Source organism: Mustela lutreola, chromosome 10 (genome assembly GCF_030435805.1).
Source record: "Mustela lutreola isolate mMusLut2 chromosome 10, mMusLut2.pri, whole genome shotgun sequence".
Taxonomy (NCBI): domain Eukaryota; kingdom Metazoa; phylum Chordata; class Mammalia; order Carnivora; family Mustelidae; genus Mustela; species Mustela lutreola.
In genome coordinates this window covers 41,242,940-41,267,386 of record NC_081299.1, presented here as the reverse complement: position 1 = coordinate 41,267,386, position 24,447 = coordinate 41,242,940, and the positions used below count along the sequence as shown (strand labels likewise).

The 24,447-nt window shown below is 36.0% G+C and overlaps 1 protein-coding gene across 3 annotated transcripts in view; it reads left to right on the top strand.

The window, feature by feature from the left end:
* Positions 1 to 24,447, top strand: part of NRDC (nardilysin convertase) — a 106,178-nt gene that overhangs the window by 21,570 nt on the left and 60,161 nt on the right. For 2 of the 3 annotated variants that reach the window (XR_009345098.1, XM_059136133.1), the window contains exons 2-6: positions 11,943 to 12,267; positions 15,286 to 15,419; positions 16,332 to 16,401; positions 16,558 to 16,639; positions 17,491 to 17,644. Coding sequence is in view for 2 of the 3 variants with exons in the window: in XM_059136133.1 (XP_058992116.1) it covers positions 11,943 to 12,267; positions 15,286 to 15,419; positions 16,332 to 16,401; positions 16,558 to 16,639; positions 17,491 to 17,644 (765 nt within the window). In the remaining variant the exon portion in view is untranslated. The remainder of the gene's footprint in view (positions 1 to 11,942; positions 12,268 to 15,285; positions 15,420 to 16,331; positions 16,402 to 16,557; positions 16,640 to 17,490; positions 17,645 to 24,447) is intronic. The other variant, XM_059136134.1, reaches the window with a different exon arrangement.

Genomic DNA, 24,447 nt, shown 5'->3' with positions numbered 1-24,447 from the left:
TATAATAATAGATAACAGTATACGGTAAACATGAAGTTATATACACAGGGAAACCAAAAAGTTCCTTTGACTCGCTTTATTGTATTTGTTTTATTGTGGCAGTCTGGAACTGAACCTGCAGTATCTTTGAGATATGCCTGTATACAATTTGCTCTTTGGTTTTGTTTATGATGCTTTGTTTTAGAAAAGTTTTAAATCAGAATATAGTAAAATGTTTCTTTTCTTTTTCCTTTATAAACTTCTGGATTTTGTGTTTTGTTGAGCGGATTTACTTCACCCCAATATTTGAACAAGATTTCCTCTTAAATACTTAAAAAATACTTTTAGAACATTTTTTTTCTTTTAGCTCCATAATCTCTCTGAAATTTATGTGTTGAGTTTAAGGAAGTAGGTTTGTTGTTTTTTTGTTCCCCTCAAGTAAATTTTCCTGTTGTTTCAGCATCATTAATAAATCATAAATGGTGTTGCAACAGTATTACAAACATTGGTGTTTCTAGAATGTCCTTTCATTGATCTTTAAGTGTTTCTGTATAAGTATACAGTTTGATTTCAGTTGATTTAAAAATTCATATTTTTATAAAAGTGGTAAGGCCATGTTCCCTCATTGTTTTCTGTTTTTAAAATGTTCTTGCCATTTATGTGATTCTTCTCCACATGAATTTTGGAATAAGTGTGCATGTCATGATCCATAAAAAATCTTTTTTTTTTTTTTTTAACGTTGGAATCACCTTGAATTTAGAGATTCATTTCGGAGAGGAATTTATATCCTTAAAATATTGGGTGTTTCCATTCAACAGCATGGTGTGACTAGTCAGGTCTTCTATTTTCGTCTGTAGTTTGCTCATTTTCCTCATGTTGATTGTGTCGAGTAATAGTGAAGAGGATGGGATCTAGTGCCACGCAACTTAGGTTTAGTCTCTGCTAAGCTTGGGCAAATGAAAAAAAAACCCTTTTGGGTTTCAGTTTCCTCATCCATGAAATGGGAGTAATAACTCATCGGGGTTATTGTGAGGATGAAATGTTTAAGACTTGTAAGTGCACATATTTAATATATTAGCTAATGTTAATAAGTGTATATTTAGGTATTTTATAGTTTCTGTTCTTTTGTGAATAGGATCTCATATTTAAATCTCATTTTAGGGGTTCCTGGGGGGCTCAGTGGGTTAAAGCCTCTGCCTTTGGCTCAGGTCATGGTCTCAGGGTCCTGGGATCAAGCCCCGCATCAGGCTCTCTGCTCAGTGGGGAGCCTGCTTCCTCCTCTCCTTGCCTCCCTCTCTGCCTATTCATGATTTATTCGTCGAATAAATAAGTAAAATCTTTAAAAAAAAAAATCTCATTTTAATTGGTTATGTTTGGTATATCGAAAAGTTAATGATTTTTTGGTCTTTAGTTCTTGATTTGAATACTTTGCTGAACTTTTTAGTATTAATATTTTTGTTTCATTTTTCTAAATTCTTTTTTTTTTTTAAAGATTTTATTTATTTATTTGACAGAGAGAGTTCACAGTAGACAGAGAGGCAGGCAGAGAGAGAGAGGGGGAAGCAGGCTCCCTGCTGAGCAGAAATCCCGATGCGGGACTCGATCCCAGGATCCTGAGATCATGACCTGAGCCAAAGGCAGCAGCTTAATCCACTGAGCCACCCAGGCGCCCATCATTTTTCTAAATTCTTATATTCTCTACATAATCATTTATTTTGCAATGAATTGTTTTAGCTTTCAATATTTTTCCTTATTTATTTACATTTTGGATAATTTTCATTGATTAGGACTTCCAAGTCAATGTTGAATATAAGTGATGATAAAGAGCATTTTTTTTATGAGTCTCTAAATGGATTTGATGTTGATTTATAAAAATTAACCCTCTATAAAGCTATGGGCTTTGTGTGTTATTATTTTATTAACTAGTGGGTTTTGGATTTTTATTAAATTACTTTTACTATACAAATGATTAACATTTTTATTACAAAAGATTGGGAAAGTATAGAAATTATGAGTATACAGAAATTATAAAGCATGGAAGTTCTTTTCATTGTTGTTCTACCTTTATTCCTCTCTCTGGTGCTCGCTTCGGCAGCCCATATACTAAAATTGGAACGGTATTCCTCTCTCTGTATATGACTGCTACATTTGATTTCTGTCCTTTTAATTCTTCTGTGATACTGTTAGGTGTTAGATTTTCATTTAGCAGATATTAAGTACCTATCATGTATCAGGCATCAACTTTCTTTTGTTCATTCAACAAATATTTCTTAAATGTTTCCTAAGTGCCAAACAATGTCTCTGGTGCTATGGTATGTTTGTGAAGAAAAAGAATTGCTCTGCCCTCAGAGCTAATATTTTAAACGTGCAGACAAGAGAAAGGAAGGGAAGGAGAAAGGAAGGGAAGGAGGAAGGAAGGAAGGAGCCAAGTATTAATAAATGGTGTGAAAAAAGACAGATTTGCAACGAGGTAGATGGAACTAGAGGGTATTATGCTGAGTGAAATAAGTCAATCTGAGAAAGTCAGTTATCATATAATCTCTCTGATATGAGGAACTTGAGAGGCAGAGTAGGGAGTTGGGCTGTAGGGATGGAAAAAATGAAGCAAGATGGGATTGGGAGGGAGACAAACCAAAAAAGAGACTCTTAATCTCACAAAACAAACAGGGTTGCTGGGGGTGTGTGGGGTGGTATGGAGAGGGTGATTGGATTACAGACGTTGGGGAGGGAGGGTATGTGCTATGGTGAATGCTGTGAAGTGTGTAAGCCTCTTGATTCACAGACCTGTACCCCCGGGACAAAAAATACATTATATGTTAATAAAAATGATTTTTAAAAAATTGAAACAAAAAGTTAAGTCAGAATAAAAGAGGATAGAGAATGGGGTACTGTTTTATTTTATTATTTTAAAAAATACCTACTTTTTAAGAAGATGTATTTTATTTATTTTAGAAAGAGAGCACATGCAAGTAGGGGGCAAGGCAGAGGAAGAGAGAGAAAGAGAAAATCTCAAGCAGACTCTGTGCTGAGCATGGAGCCCAACGAAGGGCTCAATCTCACAACCCTGAGACTATGAGCTGAGCCAAAAACAAGAGTTGAATGCTTAACCAATGGAGCCATTAGGCACCCTGTGTCTTCTAATAATTTCTGAAAATTTCTGATTTGCTAACAGTGTCTTTTTCTATTTTCTGAGTCTGTCATGATTTTATTCTCAAATAAAACCGAAACAAAATATAATCACAAAAATTTTTTGTTATTTACATGTGATTTTTGTTTTGAAAGTAGACATATCTGTATGTTCAGTCTTTCATCTTTTTTTTAATTTTTAAAATTTATTTATTTTTTTAAAGATTTTATTTATTTATTTGACAGACAGATTTGCAACGAGATCACAAGTAGGCAGAGAGGCAGGCAGAGAGAGAGAGAGAGAGAGGGAAACAGGCTCCCTGCTGAGCAGAGAGCCCGACATGGGGCTCGATCCCAGGACCCTGAGATCATGACCTGAGCCGAAGGCAGTGGCTTAACCCACTGAGCCACCCAGACGCCCCTCATCTTTTTTTTTTTTTTATTTAAAGATTTTATTTATTTATTTGACAGAGATCACAAGTAGGCAGAGAGGCAGGCAGAGAGAGAGGCGGAAGCAGGCTCCTAATTGAGCAGAGAGCCTGATGTGGGGCTTGATTCCAGGACCCTGTGTATATACCCATTGTGTATGTATGCCACATCTACCTTATCCATTATCCAAAATCCATTCATCCATTGATGGGCATTTGTGTTGTTTCCATATCTTGGCTCTTATCAATAATGCTGGAATAAGCATAGAAAATAGGCATAGTTATAAATGCTGAATCACACGGTAGATCTATTTTTAATTTTTTGAGGAATCTCCACATTGTTTTTCATAGTAGTTGGACCAGTTTATATTCCTACCAGCAATGTTTAAGGGTTTTCTTTTCACCACATTCTCACCAGCACCTGTTGTCTCTTGTCTTCTTCATGATAGCTCTTCTAACGAGTGTGATTTAATATCTTATTGTGGTTTGGATTTGTATTTCCTGGATAACTCTAATGTTGAGCATCTTTTCATGGTCTGTTGGTCATTTTGGTGTTCACTTTGGAAAAGTGTCTCTTGAATTCTGCCCAATTTTTAACTCATTGTTTTTGTTGTTAATTAATTTGACTGTTCTTTTTTTTTTTTTTTAAAGATTTTATTTATTTATTTGACAGAGAGAAATCACAAGTAGTCGGAGAGGCAGGCAGAGAGAGAGAGAGGGAAGCAGGCTCCCCGCTGAGCAGAGAGCCCGATGCCAGACTTGATCCCAGGACCCTGAGATCATGACCCGAGCCGAAGGCAGCGGCTCAACCCACTGAGCCACCCAGGCGCCCCAATTTGACTGTTCTTTATGTATTTTGGATATTAACTCCTTACCCAATATGTGGTCTGTAAAAATTTTCTCCTCTAGGTTGTCTTTCATATTGTTGTTTCATGGGTTGTATAGACGCTTGGGTTTGATGTAGTTCCATTTTTTTTTTTTTAAAGATTTTATTTATTTATTTGACAGAGAGATCACAAGTCGGCGGAGAGTCAGGCAGAGAGAGAGAGAGAGAGAAGCAGGCTCCCGCTGAGCAAAGAGCCCGATGCGGGGCTCGATCCCAGGACACTGATATCATGACCTGAGCCGAAGGCAGCGGCTTAATCCACTGAGCCACCCAGGCGCCCCCCATTTTTTTTTTTTAAGGATTTTATTTATTTATTTGATAGACAGATCACAAGTAGGCAGAGAGGCAGGCAGAGAGAGAGAGGAGAAAGCAGGCTCCCTGCTGAGCAGAGAGCCCGATATGGGGCTCGATCCCAGGACCCTGGGATCATGATGGCTTCAATCCACTGAGCCACCCAGGTGCCCCTGCTCTTTTTTTCTTAAGGTTTTATTTATTTATTTGAGAGAGAGAGAGAACATGCAAAGAGGGGAGGTGTAGAGGGAGAAGGAGAATCAGATTCTTTGCTGAGCAGGGAGCCTGACACAGGGCTTGATCCCAGGACTCTGGGATCATGACTTGAGCCAGATGCAGGTGTGGTGCTTAACAGGAGCAGTTCTTAAAACATGTGTTTATTGCTATAAACTGTCCTGTAAGAACTGCTTTTGCTGTATCAAATATTGATATGTTGTATTTCCATTTTCATTTGTGTTGGGGTATCTTTTTTCTCTTTCGATTTTTCCTTTGATCTAATTGTTTAGATATGTCTTTTTTAGTTTCCTCATATTTGTAGATCTTCTCACTTTCCTTTTGTTGTCAATGCCTAGTTTCATACCATTGTGGTCAGAGAAGATACTTGGTATGATTTCAGTCTCAAATTTGGTAAGATTTGTTTTGTAGCCTATCATATAACCTATCCTGGAAAATGTTCTGTGTGCACTTGAGAAGACTATATTTTGCTGGAATGGACTATATTTTGATGGAATATTCTGTATCATTTGTTATTTTTTTTTTTAAGATTTTATTTATGTATGTGTCAGAGAGAGAGAGGGAAAGCACAAGCAGGAAGAGTGGCAGGGAGAGGGCTGCCTGCCAAGCAGGAGCCCAACACAGGGCTCCATCCCAGGACCCTGGGATCATGACTAGAGCTGGAGGCAGACGCTTAACTGATCCAGTCACCCAGGCACCCTAATACATTTGTTCTTAAGTGTGGTTCAATTCCAATATTTCCTGTGATTTTCCGTCTGGACGAACTACTCATTGTTGATAATGGGGTATTGAATTCTATAATTATTTTTTAAAATATTTTATTTATTTGATAGAGATTACAAGTAGGCAGAGAGGCAGGCAGAGAGAGAGAGAGGAGGAAGCAGGCTCCCCGTTGAGCAGAGAGCCCAATGCGGGGCTGGCTCGCAGGACCCTGGGATCATGACCTGAACTGAAGGTAGAGGCTTTAACCCACTGAGCCACCCAGGCGCCCCTCTCCTATAATTATTGTATTGTCTAATTTCCCCTTAAGATTTGTTGTTATTTGTCTGATACTGTGGAGGCCAAGAAAAACAAGGCTGTACCAATCTCGTATCTAGCCCTGACATAAGTGCAGCCATCTTGATGTACCAGATTATCACAAAATATTTCTTGGATTCTGACCTACTTAGGTTAGCACTTTAAACAGTCCCTCTCTCCTTTAATGATTGATTTAAACCCCTGGCTCAGCTGCCTCTGTCTTTCATAACTCCCCTATACATTCCCCAACTGATCAGTATTGACCTGAGTAGGTAGGGACAACTCTGCGCTCCTACTCAGCAGGAAGAAGTTATAGAAGATGAGACCTTCTACCTTCAACAACCTTAAAGATTTAAGGGTCAAAATTGTTCACCGGGAAATGTGGAGGCCGAGAAAATCAAGGCCATCCCACCTCAGGTTTAGCCTTAGCGTAAGTACAGCCATCTCAGACCCCTGTGCCCAAGGGCTGAATTTCCCCCTACTTTGCTTTAGTTCCAGGAAGCCCCACCCTGCTTTGGTTCCAGAGACTCCCACCCTGCTTTAGTAACAGGAACCCATAAATACCCCTGCCTTAACTAAGCTCGGGGTCCAAGTCCCTACTCTGCTGTGTCCGGTATACTTGGGCCCAAGCTTAAGCTTGTCGAATAAACCCTCGTGTGATTGCATTGGTGCTTGGCTTCTTGGTGGTCTCTTGGACATTAAACTCGGGCACAACAATATATTTTTTTGCTTGAGCAACAAAATGTTGGGCAACAAAATATGTTGGGAGCATATATAATTATGATTGTTATATCTTCTTAATGAACTGACACCTTTATCATTATATAATGACTATTTTGAAGTTCATTTTGTCTGATGAAATTATGCTTGTGCACTTAGTATGTCTTGAACGTTTTAAATTACTTCTCATCCCCCTGTTTTTGGTAGAATTGTTTTCTAAGTCTTGATCTTAGCTTTCCCTGTAAGAATTTTGTGTACTCTGTAACATCTTGGTTTTGGTAATTCAGTTTTTCTAGTAACTTTGTTAATATGCTGTGCAAGATTGAAAATTTGAGTATGTAGTGTATATGATATTAAATTGTGAATTAATGGGACTTAACAATATAACAGTGTATCAACATGTGAAGAAATTGGTACTTGATATACTGTTAAGGAAAATTAGCTTCCAGATTTTAAGCTGGCAGGTCACAGGAATAACTCTTGGAAAAGAATCACAACTACATGAGTTTTTAGATTTCTGTTACATATGTTAAGAATTGTACAAATTGAAATATCTGTCTTCAGAACAACCAATAAAAACTTAATTAGGAAAGAAAAAAATATTTCATAGATAAAAATAGTCCTTTTTCTTCTGGTACCAGTATATCTTCATTTGTCTCTAAAGGTTCCATCATTTTACTGTTCCCCTTTTTGTATTTTTGATATATGCTGTAATTTTTTTTTACTTAGTTGTAATAGCTGTAGTTATTTTTAATGCTCTTTTCCTTTAATTTTTATGTTATAATTAAGAATTTAACATATTCTAAGAAAGAATTGTAGTTTTTTAATTCTTCATATCACCTTTAGTTATGATTTAGTGTACTTATGTCTTTTTGTCAGCTTGAAGAGGTCCTTTGGACATTTAAGGCAGGTCTAGTGGGTCTCGTGGTGATAAACTGCCTTAGCTTTTTGTCTGGGAAAGCCTTTTCTCTTTCATATCTAGAGGATAACTTCAGCAAAGTATTCTCGGCTGACAGTTTTTATCTTTCAACATTTTGAATATGTCATTCCATTCTCTCCTGGTCTATAGATTTTCTGCTGATAGCCAAATGTGGGTTCCTTTGTAGGTTGTCTTTCTTTTCCCATAGCTACATTATAACAAAGGAAAGGGAAGTAGGCAAACAACCAGAACTGAAAGAGAATGTCTCTTTAAGTTTTTTTCATTTTTGACTTTCAACAGTTTTACTATTTAAAAAAAAATTTTTTTTAAAGATTTTATTTATTTGACAGAAATACAAGAGATCACAAGTAGGCAGAGAGAGAGGAGGAAGCCGGCTCCCCGCGGAGCAGAGACCCTGATGTGGGGCTCGATTCCAGGACCCTGGGATCATGACCTGAGCCAAAGGCAGAGGCACTTTGACCCACTGAGCCACCCAGGCATACCCCTTTAAAGATATTTTTAATAAAGATTTTATTTTTTATTTTTATCTTAAAAAGATTTTATTTATTTATTTATTTGAGAGAGAGAGAGAATGAGAGTGAGTGAGCATGAAAGGGAAGGTCAGAGGGAGAAGCAGCCCCTCCCCAGCGGGGAGCCCTATCCGGGCAGAGATGCCAGGACTCCAGGATCATGACCTGAGCAGTTGCTCAACCAACTGAGCCACCCAGGCACCCAAAAAAGTTTTTATTTTTTTAAATAACTGATACACCAAACATGGGGCTTAATCTCACAACCCTGAGATCAAGTGTCATGTGTTCTGTATTGACTGAGCCAGCCAGGTGCCCCTCAACAGATTTAATATAATGTGTTTTAGAGAAGGTCTTTTTGTATTGTGATAATAAGGTGTTCTTTTGACTTTGTGGACTTGTATATCCAGTTCCTTTTCCAGGTTTGGGAAGTTGTCATCTATTATTTTGTTAAATAAACTCATTGCTACCTACATTCTCTCCTCTTTTTCTGGAATATCCATTATTCTTATGTTGGCTTTTCTAATGAAGTTTAATAGTTTCCACTGGGTTTCTTCTTTTAAAAAAAATCTTAGTTCTCTTCTTTTCCACCAGAATCATTTCTAGATTCCTATCTTCCAGCTTGTTAATTCTGTCTTCCAACTCAGTTTCTAGTGCATTCCAGCTCAGTTTCTAGTGCATTCTCATACCTGATTTATTGATTTATTTGGCTCTGGAATTTTTAGTTTTATTTTTTAGAATTTCACTCTCTTTGGTAAAATACTCCTTATGTTCATTCATTTTCTTTCTGAGATCATTGTATTGCCTGAGTTTTTTGTAGCTTGTTGAATTTCTTTATATTTTGAATTCTTTATCAAATAGATTGCAATATTCTATGCCTTTGGGTTCAGTTGCTAGAAAATTGTCATTTCCTTTTTGTGATAAAATGCTTTTTGATGGTGTTTGTTGGAAAGTGCTTCTTCTGCAGCATTTAAGTAGCAAACACCTTATTTAGGCAAGGTTTTGTTTACTTTGATTTTAACAGTTTAACAGGCTGGTAAATTAGGAGCCTTCTTTTTGTTTTCCAGAAGGTGGTACTAGAGTACACCAGAGATAATTTGAAGAGAAGGGAGGGAGGGAGGGAGGAAGGATGAAAGGAAGGAAGGGTAGAAGGAAGGAAGGAAGTATATACTTAGCATTTGAGGCTTTGGATATCCCCACAGCCTGGTAGGAGAATCCTCCAGGAGTCTGTGGGCGGTCTCTTTGCCTAAACCCAGGACCCACAACAGGAGACATTCTCTTTCAGTTCTGGTTGTTTGCCTACTTCCCCTTTCCTTTCCTTCCCTGCAGTCGTTGCTGTTACTCCTCAGTGCAGTGAGTCCCTCCAGCTCCAGAATTTGCCGTCTGGCATACCTCCACCCACCACCTTGACTCTCTACTTCTGCCAGAAACGTTGTGCTGTTCTTTTGCTGGACATGCTGACACTGGCTCCCACAGCTTCTCCATGGCCCATTCTACCCACTTTGAGTTACATGAATGGATGTCTCAGGCTTCCTGGTTTGCTGTGCAGATGCAGTTTTTTTCAGCTATGGAAGTCCAATTAGTTGTAAATGAAAGGGAAGAGAAAAAAAAGAACAACTCACTGAGCTGTAGTTCATTATGAACTACAAATGACCTAAGTAGGTCATTTCCAAACTTTTTTCATCTTGATGAAAGTTTCATCTCAAGTTAAATGTACCTTGCTTTAAGGGCTTTCTGTATTGCTTCCTTCATTCTAACATTCCATGTTTAGCTCTATCATTCTGGATTGTACTGGCTTAATTGAATCATATTTTACTAGACAGTGAATGATAGTCATTTTCCTGCTAGGCTACTAGTCCGTGGGATTTAGTTTTCTTTAAGATGTAGTCACTTTTTTTTTTTTTTTTTTTTTAGTCACTTTTTTTTAAGTCCTTAAAGGAGTTCTGGAAGCTGGTATAAAATATCAAATACATTGTACCAAAGGGAAGGAACAGAGTTTAAATATATGAAATTTTGCTTTAATATTTAAGCTGACCTGGCTGCTCTGTGTATTGAGTGATATGCTTCTGTTAGGTTGAGTCTTCTGGAATGATAAAATATTTGTAAAGTACTTATAAATTAAAGAAATAGTAAGGGAGGCTGAGTTGTGGGCTTGTTATCTGTTTAAGTTCTAAAATTTGGTTTTTGAATAGGTAAATGTATTTTCATAGTTCAAAATCAAAAAGACAGTCAAGTGTCTCTTTTCTATTTAGTTACTCAGAAACTGATTAGCTTTTGAGGTTTCCCCTGTGAAGAAACAGCTAGTTTTATTAATGTAAACATAGTGTTGAGGGTGTGTGTATGTATATGTACTTTTTTTTTTAATTGCCTGCTGGGTTTTTAAAATTTTTATTTATTTTATTTTTATTTTTAGTAAACATATAATATATTTTTATCCCCAGGGGTACAGGTCTGTGAATTGCTAGGTTTACACACTTCACAACACTCACCATAGCACATACCCTCCCCGATGTCCATAACCCCACCCCCCTTCTACAACCCCCCCTCCCACCAGCAACCCTCAGTTTGTTTTGAGATTAAGAGTCATTTATGGTTTGTCTCCCTCCAATCCCATCTTGTTTCATTCATTCTTCTCCTACCCCCTTAACCCCCCATGTTGCATCTCTACTTCCTCATATCAGGGAGATCATATGATAGTTGTCTTTCTCTGATTGACTTATTTCGCTAAGCATGATACCCTCTAGTTCCATCCACGTCATCGCAAATGGCAAGATTTCATTTCTTTTGATGACTGCATAGTATTCCATTGTGTATATATACCACATCTTCTTTATCCATTCATCTGTTGATGGACATCTAAGTTCTTTCCATAGTTTGGCTATTGTAGACATTGCTGCTATAAACATTCGGGTGCATGTCCCCCTTCGGATCACTACGTTTGTATCTTTAGGGTAAATGCCCAGTAGTGCAATTGCTGGGTCATAGGGTAGTTCTATTTTCAACATTTTGAGGAACCTCCATGCTGTTTTCCAGAGTGGTTGCACCAGCTTGCATTCCCACCAACAGTGTAGGAGGATTCCCCTTTCTCCGCATCCTCGCCAGCATCTGTCATTTCCTGACTTGTTAATTTTAGCCATTCTGACTGGTGTGAGGTGATAGCTCATTTTGGTTTTGATTTGTATTTCCCTGATGCCGAGTGATGTGGAGCACTTTTTCATGTGTGTGTGTTGGCCATCTGGATGTCTTCTTTGCAGAAATGTCTGTTCATATCTTCTGCCCATTTCTTGATTGGATTAATTTGTTCTTTGGGTGTTGAGTTTGCTAAGTTCTTTATAAATTTTGGACACTAGCCCTTTATCTGATATGTTGTTTGCAAATATCTTCTTCCATTCTGTCAGTTGTCTTTTGGTTTTGTTAACTGTTTCCTTTGCTGTGCAAAAGCTTTTGATCTTGATGAAATCCCAATAGTTCATTTTTGCCCTTGCTTCCCTTGCCTTTGTACTTTTTTTTTTATTCTGCTAAGATGATCATTTGTGTTGGTGTGTGTAAAGAGTAGCTGACTCGGGGCGCCTGGGTGGCTCAGTGGGTTAAAGCCTCTGCCTTCGGCTCAGGTCATGATCTCAGGGTCCTGAGATCGAGCCCCACATTGGGCTCTCTGCTCAGCAGGGAGCCTGCTTCCCCCCTCCTCTCTCTCTACCTGCCTCTCTGCCTACTTGTGATCTCTCTCTGTCAAATAAATAAATAAAATCTTTTAATAAAAAAAAAGAAGAGTAGCTGACTCAAAATGTTTTGTGATTTTTTTTTTCTTTCTTTAGATACATCAAATTGCGGAATGGCTTGCAGGCACTTTTGATTTCAGACCTAAGTAATATGGAAGGTAAAACAGGAGATGCAACAGATGATGAAGAAGAAGAAGAGGAGGAGGAAGAAGAGGAAGACGATGACGATGATGATGATGATGACGACGACGATGATGAGGATTCTGGAGCTGAAATAGAAGATGATGAAGAGGGTTTTGATGATGAAGAGGAGTTTGATGATGACGATGAACATGATGATGATGATCTTGATACTGAGGATAATGAATTAGAAGAATTAGAAGAGAGGGCAGAAGCCAGAAAGAAAACCACTGAGAAACAGGTGTGAATCATGTCTATAATTATGTCTTTTTTTAATTTGGGAATTCTTTGGGATAATTCCTAAACTCATGTTTTATTTCTTAATGTCAAAAAGTAAGTGTATATTCATTTTTTGATCTTCAGTAAAGATCTATTTTGTATGAAAATAATATTTAAAAAACATTTTGCTCTGATTATAAGAGTATAAAAACTTACTATAGAAATGGATGGAAAATTTTAAAAAACATAAAAATCACTCATAATCATAACTCTCAGAAGTAATCACTCGTAATATTTGAGGATTTGTATTATTCTTCGCATGGAGTAAAGGGGTAAGAGAGTATATAACCTTTGGAGAGACTGGAAAAAGAAAAGAACAAGGTAGTATAGAATTCTCACCTGGGCCTGTTCTGAGAGTCCTCATGGGTAATTTCTGCTTAGTATTTTCATGTATTTTTATCTCTTTTTATGGGAAAGCACCAAGTAATTTGGAGGAATTGAAATAAAAATGGTCAGTTGAGCTTCATGTAATACATATAGTTGACTGTTGAACGATGTGGGGTTTAGGGGTACCAACCTCCTGTGCAGTTGAAAATCCTTGCATAACCTTTGATTTCCCCTAAAATTTACTACTAATAGCTTACTGTTCCCTGGAAGACTTGCTGATAGATAGTTGATTCACACATATTTTTTAAAAAAAATATTTTATTTATTTATTTGAGACAGAGTATGGGACAGATAGCATGAACAGGGCAGGGGAGCAGAGGGGGAGGGAGAAGCAGGCTCTCCACTGAGCAGGGACCCCAATATGGGGCTCCATCTCAGGACCCTAGGATCATGACCTGAGCTGAAGGCAGATGCATAACATTGAGCCACCTAGGCACTCCGATTATTTTGTATGTTATATGTATTATATGTTATATGTATTATATACTGTATTCTTATAATAAAGTGAGCTAGAGAAAAGAAAACATTATGAAGAAAATCATAAGTAAAAGAAAATACATTTACAATGTTGTATGTATTAAAAAACATCCAAGTTGAACTGCCTGAGCAGTTCAAACCTGTGTTGTTTAAGGGCTAAGTGTAATAACAATAAATAAATATAGCAATAGGGCTTGATAAGGAGAATTTCCCCTCTCTGGACATCTTTTGACGAATGCCTCCATTTTATAGTAGGGAGCATCTATATTAGAGGATAATATTTTTTTGGAGACATTACAGTGGAATTGATCAGCAAATGTTTGTTAAAACTAGTTTCTTGACTATCAATAATACATTCAACATGACATAGTCAATATACAAATGAAATAAAATTCATATTATTAAGACTAAAATCTAGATGTCAAACATACTATAAGGTGGTCAGCCCTCAGAGATATAAAGATGTGAGAATACAGGTAGTAGATATTTTATGAATAAATCCATTTATGGATAGTCAGTCTTCCTGGAAAAATTACTTTCTTAAAGAAGGTTGTACCAGTTATTACACTAAGTTGTTGGGGGGAATTGGATCACGTTTTTAAGAATCTATTTGCCCCTTGCTATATATATTATGAATGATGCCTGTTTTGGGGTAACATGATAGGACAAGTGGTTTTAGTTGGAAAACTTGAGGAATAAAAATGAAAATACTGAAAAGAAATAATTGATACTCTATATTAAGGTCTTTATGAATAAATCCAGAACTGATACATTAACTTAATTTAAAATAGACCTCATAATTCCAAATAGAGCAATAAAAGAAAGGAAGAAATAAATCATAAAAGTCACAGAGTAGAAAGAAATCCACAGTCAAGAAACCTGAGTTCTAATTCTGGCTCTGTCTCTATCTGGATGGTTTTATGCCTTTTCATTTTCTCATTTCTAAAACAAAAAAATTAGATTATTTACATAATTTTTTAAGTTTTTTTTTTTTTTTTTTAAGTAGTCTCTCTACCCAATGTGGGGCTTGAAATTACTTGATCATGAGAACAAGAGTTGCATGGTCTACTGACTGAGCCAGCCAGGTGTCCCTAGATTATATACATAATTTTTAATGTCCATTTTAGCTCTAAAACTGATGATGTGATAACTTCATAACTGAATATTTCCTGTCTGAAAGTTTCTGTATGTATCTATTAATTACTTTTTCCATGCTTTGAACTTCTTTATGTCTTCTGTCAACTGATAAGCAAAACTCTAGGGTTAAATTAAAAGCTTGTTTTGACAGCCAGTTTTATTGTCTAGATGTAATAAAATACCTTAGATTTACGTAACAGTTGTGAACCCCTTTGACAAATGAAGATGTGCATCCAGTATTTTGGTACCCCTTTTTATTTTGCTTAGGTGGATCAAACTCTATAAATGTTTACCTTTTCTAGAGCATCAAGATCAGATTATAGTGATCATTTAAAATGGCTTAAAGCTGCCTTTCTTTTCTGAAAACTCAGTATGATATATTGCCTCATAAGATACCAATAGCTAGTGTTCTGGATCATTTTAGAAAGGAACGCAGGAACCTAATGTAGTTTGAAGATGAAATCAAATTGTTCAGATGCAGTGGTTACACTCATGAAAGGAAAGGTCCTATGATTGTAACATTGGAAATGGTTTATATTCGTTGAATGTATAAATATCTGCAAAAGGGAAATAAGGTTAGATAGGCAAGATAAGAGGTGCCTTAAGAGTAGTTTAGGGTTTTGCATTGGTTTTATGATTTAATTTTTATTGGAAAAATGTGGGCCTTGTTTAAGGTAAATATGAGAATTAGTAAAAGAAGTAGAAAGAAATAATTTTGAGGTTTTTGGAGAATATTTACGTAATTAAGAAGGTAACTACTATTCTGAGGATCATTTTCATCCCCCTCCATTTTCCTCATCCTGAAAGGAAGTTGTTCTTGGTCTGAAAGTTTTGATAAATTAAAAAGGTTAAAATTTAAGTATGATATATACAGAATTAATGATTTGTTCAGGGGTTTCTTAAGTCAGTTCTCCAGTATGAATTTCTCAAGTATGAATTTCTTGGGTAGATAATTCTCAAGTATGAATTTCTTTTCTAGCAATCGCAGAGCCTGTTTTTGCTGTGGTCAAAGCTGACTGATAGACTGTGGTTTAAGTCAACTTATACAAAAATGTCTTCAGCCCTGCTGGTCAAGACAAGAAATCTTTATGGGGTAGTTGGAGCTGAAAGCAGGTTAGGCATCTATTAAACATCATAGAACAGGTTAGACTGTGGTTCGAAGAAGTGGATATTCCCCCATGTTTTAACTGAGTTTATGTGCCTCTGTCTACAAAATGGGATTTACATTATCAAACGAGGCTGTTTGGTTCTTCTAAAAACATATTTTCATTATCTGACACATGGTTAAACTTCATACCAGGAACATGCTATTTCTTAAGAGTTCTCTTTCTAAAAGAGTAACCATTTATCAAAATGCTCTTTGATGCCAAATATGTTAGCCTTTTAAAATTGATATTTGAAAAATTGGGGGAAGTTAATAATTCAGCTTCCTATCCTCAAGGATTCAGATTGACTTATTTTCCCCTCCTGTTTTGTGTCTTTTAATTTACAAAGACATAATGGTATGCCCTAATCATTTTAAGTGGTGTACTTAATCATTTCTAAGTGACGTACCTAATCATTTTTAAGTGGTATACCTCTTGACGATCTAATTTGTTAAAAACCTTTGATTTGCCAAAGGTATTGGGGGAATATCTATTGATATATGTATTCTGTATATGAAGACATGAAGAACTAAAAAGCCTCTTTAAAATTCTATAGATTTTTAATAAAGATTTTCTTTTTTAACCATTTACTCATTTTCTTTATTAGATGTTTTCCTGACACGTATTTACCATTTTAATAAAAATGAAAATTTTTGAATAACATTGAGAAGTCTCACATCTAGTAACTGAGTTACTGAACACAGAGTCTTTAATTGCTAATTGCTAGACATATTACTTATGCAGATTTCCGAAATCTAATAAATAAGGAAATATGACTTTGTTCAGAACTCTGAAATGCTGGCAAGAAATGATATTTGGTAGGCTGGCTAGTCCCCTTCCCTTTTTTTTTTTTTCTCTCTGTTTCTGCTTTTTCCCTTAGGTCTGCACCTGTTCAGCATTTGGCAGGATGGCAAGAGGAGGAGCAGCAGGGTGAAACTGACACAGTTCTGGTGAGTTTCACTTCGCTGCTCCTCCTGATACTCAGGGAAAGAATTTTATTACTTTCTGTTGGAAACCATCAGTCTCCAAGTGAATCCTTAATATGTGATGACAGTATTATTTCTTTAGGATTGACTCACTATTTGTATGTGTTCTACTTATTCCAGTCTGCAGCGGCTCTTTGTGTTGGAGTTGGGAGTTTTGCTGATCCGGATGACCTGCCCGGGCTGGCACACTTTTTGGAACACAGTAAGATCTTTGTAAAATACCATTCCTGAGTGTGTGTTTTCCTCCAGATTTGTATGAATTGATTTCAAAGATGAGTAACTGGTTTGATAGAAGTATGATATGTTTAAGAAGGTAAAAGGCTAAGAAAAAATATTTATGAATATTATAGCTAAAGACTTAAATTTAATCTCCTTAACCATATTAGTTTTGTGGATTAGGATGAAACCACTTAGAAGAATATTTTAACAAGTAGATTTTATTATTGTTCAGGTATGCTAAGGCCAACAGATCAGCAGATAATTGCCTGTCTCTAGAAATCTAGTCTTTAACTTTGGGAAGGGCTGTCTCTCCCCCGGTTAGCAAGTCCCCAAGATGTCAAAGCATTAGAAATACAGAAAATTAAAAAAACTTGATTAATATCACAACAAAACAACATCTTTGGTTTAACTATAAATGTACCTAAATAAAACCTGTATGGATGCTATATAGATAGAGATATTTTAATCCGTTTGTTTTCTTGAATTATTTATATATTTTTTCTAAGCTAATTGAGGGCAAACTTCTCTCCTTAGGAGTTATTATAATAACCATCTGCATACATGTTTATGTTGTTTGCATTTTAATGTTTTTACAAATGAAATATTTCTTAGTTTTTTTATGCTTAGTTTTTTTTAGTCTAAAACTAATATATGAGCATTATAGAAAATTACAAAAACAAATAAAATGAAGAAAGTATTATGGAGACACACTGTTGTTAACATGTTGGTATATTTTCTTCCAGTTTTTTTTTGCATTTGAGAATTTTTATCCTTGATAATAAAAGCATTGTCTTATCTCTTTGTCTTCTGTGACTTTATGTTCTTTCCACTTAGTGGTGTTCATGGGTAGTTTGAAATACCCAGATGAAAATGGATTTGATGCCTTCCTGAAGAAACATGGGGGTAGTGATAATGCTTCAACTGACTGTGAACGTACAGTCTTTCAATTTGATGTCCAGAGAAAATACTTCAAGGAAGCCCTGGACAGGTAACTAACTCAAAATGTATATTTATTTTAATTATCTAATGACATTTTACAAATGGTAAGAGTGGATGTTGTTCTCTGGTATTTCTTTCTAAGCAGTACTCTAACTCTGTAGAATTGTCATAGTACTTTATTTGGAGAAATGAGCAAACTATTAAATGTCCTTGGTTCCTGTTCTATAATACTTGGTCTTTGTATTGAGTTTCATAAATGTAATCTGTGGTGGCTCATTATTGCAGTTATTTTTCTAATTTAGTAGAATATACAGAAAACAGAAGCAAAAAAAGGGTATGATTGCTTCTAATTTTATCATTTAAAGATAACTATGGTTAATGTTTGGTATATAGCCATCTATATCTTTAAATGTTTATGGGATCATATTATTCATATTTTTTTGTTTTTGTTTTTGTTTTCTTTTTTTAAAAATTCATATTTTTTATATTTTAATTTTTAAGTCTTAATTCCAGTATAGTTAACATACAGTGTTAAGTTTCATTTCAGGTGCACAATATGATGATTCACCAATTCTATATATTACTCAGTGCTCATCAAGATAAGTGCACTCTTAATCCCCTTAATCTATTTCACCCATTCTCCTATCCATCTTTCCTCTGGTAACGATCCATTCTCTGTAGTTAAGAGCCGTTATTTGATTTATTCCTTTACTTCCCTTTGTTTTGTTTAAGTTTCACATATGGGTGAATCCTTTTATATTTTTAAACAAGGTATATCATTTTTACACATCATTATATAATTTATAAAACATAATATTAAGGGATTGGGTGTTATTTTTGTTGTATAAGAAGTATCATAATGTGTTCAAGTTACATATTTTTTTAAAGCTTTCTGTACTTACTGCAAAATTGTTTTCTTGAAAGCTTATGTCCATGCATTAGTAGAGTTTTGATATCAGAAAGTTGCAGACCAAAGTCTACACTAGAAAAAATGAATCATTTCATGCCAAATTCTACATAAATAAAAGATTGAAATATAAAAAAAGAAATCTTGAATTTGACCAGTATAATGTAAGCCTTTGAGGGCAGAGTTTTTTGTCTATTTTTTTCTTGTTGATATCTTTGCAGCATCAAGAATTTGATAGATAACACAGATAAATTTGTTGAATGAATTCATAGTGTTTCATTATAGAAAAAACTACCATAAATGACTAGAAAATTCTCAAAACATGACAAAAGTTCACAGTTTTCTTAAATTGTCTCTTAAGAGATTAATTTGATGCTGAAAAATTTTTTGGGTAAAATTCTGTAAGTTGAAAGTATATACCATTATTTTCAATGAAATATGTGTTCCTGAACCCCCAAATTATCAACTTTTTTACTAAAACAATGTCAAAATCCCATTAAAATTGACCCTATTGCTTTGATAACCTATTGCTTTTATATCCTATCAGAGGATATAACCTTCTGGTTTTTCTTCATTAATCTCTAATATGGCTGCTGCCTTGTTCATTGAATTATTTTATGGCTGTTTTTAATTGAATACTTAAAAACATGCTCATAGCACATACATTTGATACTCAGTGTTTCTGTAAGTGAACATTTAATCCCAAAATAACAAACAAAAGGATAGGGACAAAATAAATCAGTGAAGGCAGAGCAAATGATACTAAGTTATCGTTCCTGTGAACTTACAAAATCAGGAATATTCTGAGGATGATTGCATGTTTGCTCATTTCAGAGTTCTTAGTTCCCAAAGGTTCACAAAATCCAAACAGGTCTTTGTATGTGTAAAGAAATCTTAAGCAGTAGTCAGGTTGAATTCTTATGACTTTATATTTTATTACAAAAACAAAAGTAGCCCCCAAGATAAACACACCAGTACCCCTCCAACCCCCACCCTCCCCACCAAGAAAACCCCCATTTGGTTATATCTAAATATAAAGAAGGAAGAAGGGACACCTGGGTGGCTCAGTGGGTTGAAGCCTCTGCCTCAGCTCAGATTATGATCCCAGGATCCTGGGATCAAGCCCCGCATCAAGCTCTCTGCTGGGCAGGGAGCCTGCTTCCCACTCTCTCTCTCTGCCTTCTTGTGATCTCTGTCTGTCAAATAAATAAATAAAATCTTAAAAAAAATAAGGAAGAAACCCATTTCATTGGAAAAAAGATTAGGCAAAGGGTATGTTGAACAAATTCTGACCACCTCAGATTTGATGAAATATGGTATAAAGTTAAAGAACTTGATGGATTTCTTCATTCTGTACATTTCTGATTTAAGGATGGCTTTAGGAAATCAAAAGATAATTATATATTTGTTTCTACTTACAAAAAAAGAACCTACCAGATAAGAATACTACATTAGTAGTATTAGTAGAAGAAATTAATAAGAATATCAAATCATGCATATATGACAAATGATAGTGGTAGAGGATTAAGTATTGCATCTACTATAATAAGTATGATAATATTATACTTCTACAGTTACTAAGGAATAAAATGTCTTTGGTTTGTTTGCAAAGGACTCATATAGCATGCATTGAGTATGCCAGTATTTTTTAATAATTGGTCAGTAAAATTCAATTCCTTCACATAAGTCACATTATTTGTTAGTATCTTGGATCACTTAAGTAAAAAGTTGAGGAAATGACTGAATTTTTACTCTGGTAAGTAAGTGAGAATGGAAGCTGCTTTTCTCCTGGTGGCATTTACTAATTTCAGTATATTTGGACTTGGCCTTATCATTATCTCAGGCCAAGGGCAAGAAATATCAAAGCCTTGGATGTCCACAAAGTGGGATGTCTAACAGGAGACCCTTATAATAAGCTGGGACTCAGGTCGAGGAAATGGATCAGACATCCAAAGGAATTACAGCCTATTTTCAGAATTCCTGAGTTTTCTGGTGAACTTCAAGCCTTGATTGTGATTTAACACAGCCCAGAATTGGTAGTATTCTTGGATCCCTGAGAGAAGCAAGCACAATTCTTTAAAAAGAAAATGCTTCCATTGATGCATAAATGGAAGAAGAATATATGAAATATCTATAGATAGATGTAGACAATGGAATATTATGCAGCCATGGGAAAGAAGGAAATCTTTACATTTGCAACAACATGAATGAACCCAGAGGACTTTAAACTAAGTGAAATAAACCACACAGAAAAAGACAAATACTGTATGATCTCACCCATGTGGAACCAAATTTTTTAAAAAAAGGAAAAGAAAGAAAAAATCCGAATTGATTGAAACAGAGTGGGATGGTGGTTACCAGAGGCTAGATATTGGGAAGATGGGAAGATGCTGGTCAAAGGGCATACACTTTCAGTTGTAAGTTCTGAAGATACAATGTTCAGCATGCGTGCTGACCATGATAATACTGTAATGTACACTTGAAATTTGCTAAGAGAATAGATCTTCAGCATTCACATAGACACACACACACACAGAGGAAATTAAGTAAGGTGATGGATGTGTTAATTGTGGTAATAATTTCACAAAGTATATGTATATCACATCATGTTATATACTTTATTTTCATAAAATATTTTATTTATTTATTTGAGAGGGAGAGGGAGAAGCAGACTTCTTGCTGAGCAGAGAGCCTGACATGGGGCTTGATCCCAGGACCCTGAGATCATGACCTGAGCTGAAGACAGATGCTTAACTGACTGAGCTACCCAGGTGCTCCTGTATATTTCATTTTTTTATTTTTAAAGATTTTATTTATTTATTTGACAGATAGATAGCAAGAGAGGGAACACAAGCAGGTGTAGTGGTAGAGGGAGAAGCAGGCTTTCTGCTGAGCAGGGAGCCCGATGTGGAGCTTGATCCTAGGACCCTGGGATCATGACCTGAGCCAAAGGCATTTGCTTAAGGACTGAGCCACACAGGCACCCTGTACATTCTAAATATATGTAATTTTGGGGATGCCTGGGTGGCTCAGTTGGTTAAGCATCTGATTCTTGGTCTCCGCTCAGGTCTTGATCTCAGGGTCATGAGTTTAAGAATTGCATTGGGCTCCATGCTAGGCATGAAGCCTACTTAAAAAAAAAAAAAAAAAAAAAAAAGGAAAAAAGTATATAATTTTGTCAATTGTACTTCAAATAAATCTGCAGAAGAGGGGGGAAAAAACCCCCCCAAAAAACCCAAAAAACCCCTTATCCTAGGCCTTATATTATTGCTTATATAAATAGCTTTCCAAGTAAAATGATCACCATTCAGTCAAATGTAAGGAGACCCACAAAACAAGACATGAATGAGAACAGAAAGACCTTTAATTCATTGGAGATCTTAAGCATTGGAATATGTAGACACAAATTATAAAAATGATTATACTTTCTGTTTTAAATAAATAAGGCATTGGGGTGTTTGAGTGGCTTGCTTGGTTGAGCATTGACTATTGATTTTAGCTCAGGTCGTGATCTCAGAGTCTTGGGATTGAGCCCTGCATCAGGCTTCCTGCTCAGTGGGGAGTCTGTTTGAGGATTCTCTCCTTCTGCCCCTCCCCACATTCACAGGCTCTCTCTAAAATAAATCTTAAAAAAAGAAGGCACAAGTTTGAATACAGTTGCAAGTAATAGGAAACTATAACATGTGACCTATGAGATTTGGAAAATAAAAATAAAAACATCTTGAACTGAGATATGATGATTAAAATTGAAAACTTAATGGATTGGTTTAAGAAAAGAGTAGGTACAGATGAAGATAGAATTAGTGAACTGGAAGATAGGCCAAAAGAAATTCAAAATACAACATAAAGAGGGGAAAATACAGAGAAAAGGAGAAAAAAGGGGTATAGAAGATAGAGCAGAAATGTCGAGTGGAGTCCTAGAAGGAGGAGAGAGAAAAATGGAGAGGACATAGTATTTGAAGGGTTGATCACTGGAAATTTTTCAGAACATCAAGTCAGATGCTACAGAAATCTAACAGATTCCAAAAGTGCACATTAAAAGAAATCCATATATAGAGAAACAGTCATCCTGCAGAAAACCAAATATAGGAAATCTTTGCCAGATAAACAGGCAGAATTCCTCCAAAGGAATATTAAATTGCTAGATGACTATTTAGCAGCAGTAGTAGAAAGTGAAGGACAGTGGGATATCTGCAGTAGCCTAAAAGGAAATAAGTACCAACCACAAATTCTACATCAAACAAAAATATGTTTTAAGAATGATTGTAAAATAGATCGTCAGACACACAGTCGAGTTTGCCACCAGCCAAGTAGGAAATTCTAAAGAATTTATTTCAGGTAGAAGGAAAATGAAGGTCAGAGATAAAAAAAAGAACAATGAAAGTCATTTTATATGAGTAAATATAAATGAACGTTGATTATTTAAAGCAATAATTATGAAATTTAAAAAGGTACATAGAATTAAAGCAAAAATAGTATATCAGTAAGTAGTAATATAAATGAAGAAAAGTTATTTTGGGGGGTAAGGTTTTGATTAACATTAGACATTGTTAAATTAAAAGGATACATGGAATATTTTTTAGGGTAACTTCTAAAAGGACAGAATTTGAGGGGCTCCTGGGTGTCTCATTTGGTTAAGGATCTGACTTCTGCTTAGGTTAGGATCTCAGGGTCTTGGGATCAAGCCCCACATCAGGCTCTGTGCTTAGTGGGGATTCTGCTTCTCCCTGTCTCTCTTCCTCTGCCCCTATCTCCACTTGCGCTCTCTCTCTCAAATAAATCTTTTAAAATATAAAAAATTAAAATAAAAGAACAGAATTTGAGTGTAAAAATTCCAAACGAGTACAGGGAAAACGTTTGGAATTGTTTTTTAAAAACAATTAAGTGATAAGTTAGGTGGCACCAATTCTTAGTTCTAAGGGAACTCACAAAATAAGATGAGAATCAAGGAAGGCTTGCTTTCTGAAAGAAGTGGTGTTTCTGGGATCCAAAGGATGAGTAGGAACTGCCTTAGGCTAGAGGCAGTCCATGAGCTTAGACCCCTTTTTAATGACTGTGATGGAGTATCTGCTTTCTAATAAATCTCTTTCAAGTGATGAGAGTTGAAGCTGGGACATGGCTGCCCAGTTTGATATTTTCAGCCTCCCTTGCAGTGAGGTATGGACTTGGGGAAAGTCTTGCCAATGAAGTGTGAGTGGAAGTAAGATGATCTCTGACCCTACACCTCAGCTGGAAAGGAAAAAACTTTTGAAAATCTTGTGTTGAAAATGTCAGAGTCATTATCATCCGGAGTCTCTGAAAGTCAGGAGAGATATCTACTGACCTGGTTCATCTATCTTGGACTGTCATAGTAGCAGGAAATAAACTTCTGTCTTCTTTGAGTCATGACATTTTTGGCTCCTTTGTTACAGCAGTTAATATATGTCTTTGCATATGTGTGTGTGTCTTTGTGTGTGTTTGCATGTATACATGTGTGGGGTTTTTTTTGTTTTTGTTTTTGTTTTTACAAAAATAGAATATTTGGGCGCCTGGGTGGCTTAGTGGATTAAAGCCTCTGCCTTCAGCTCAGATCATGATCTCAGGGTCCTGGGATTGAGCGCAGGGCTCAATGCATGGGGGGGGGGGGTCTCTGCTCAGCAGGGAGCCTGCTTCACCCCCCCCCCCCCCGCCTGCCTCTCTGCCTATTTGTGATCTCTGTATGTCAAATAAATAAATAAAATAAAATAAAATAGAATTGTACCATATGTACTATTTCACTTAACAAATCCATAGTATCTATATCTGTATATATATTTTTAAGATCTTATTTACTTATTTGACAGAGAGAGATAGCACAAGAAGGGGGAGCAGCAGGGAAAGGGAGAGGGAGAAGCAGGCTCCCTGCTGAGGACCCTGGGATCATGACCTGAGCTCAAGGGAGACACTTGTTTAAATGACTGAGCCAC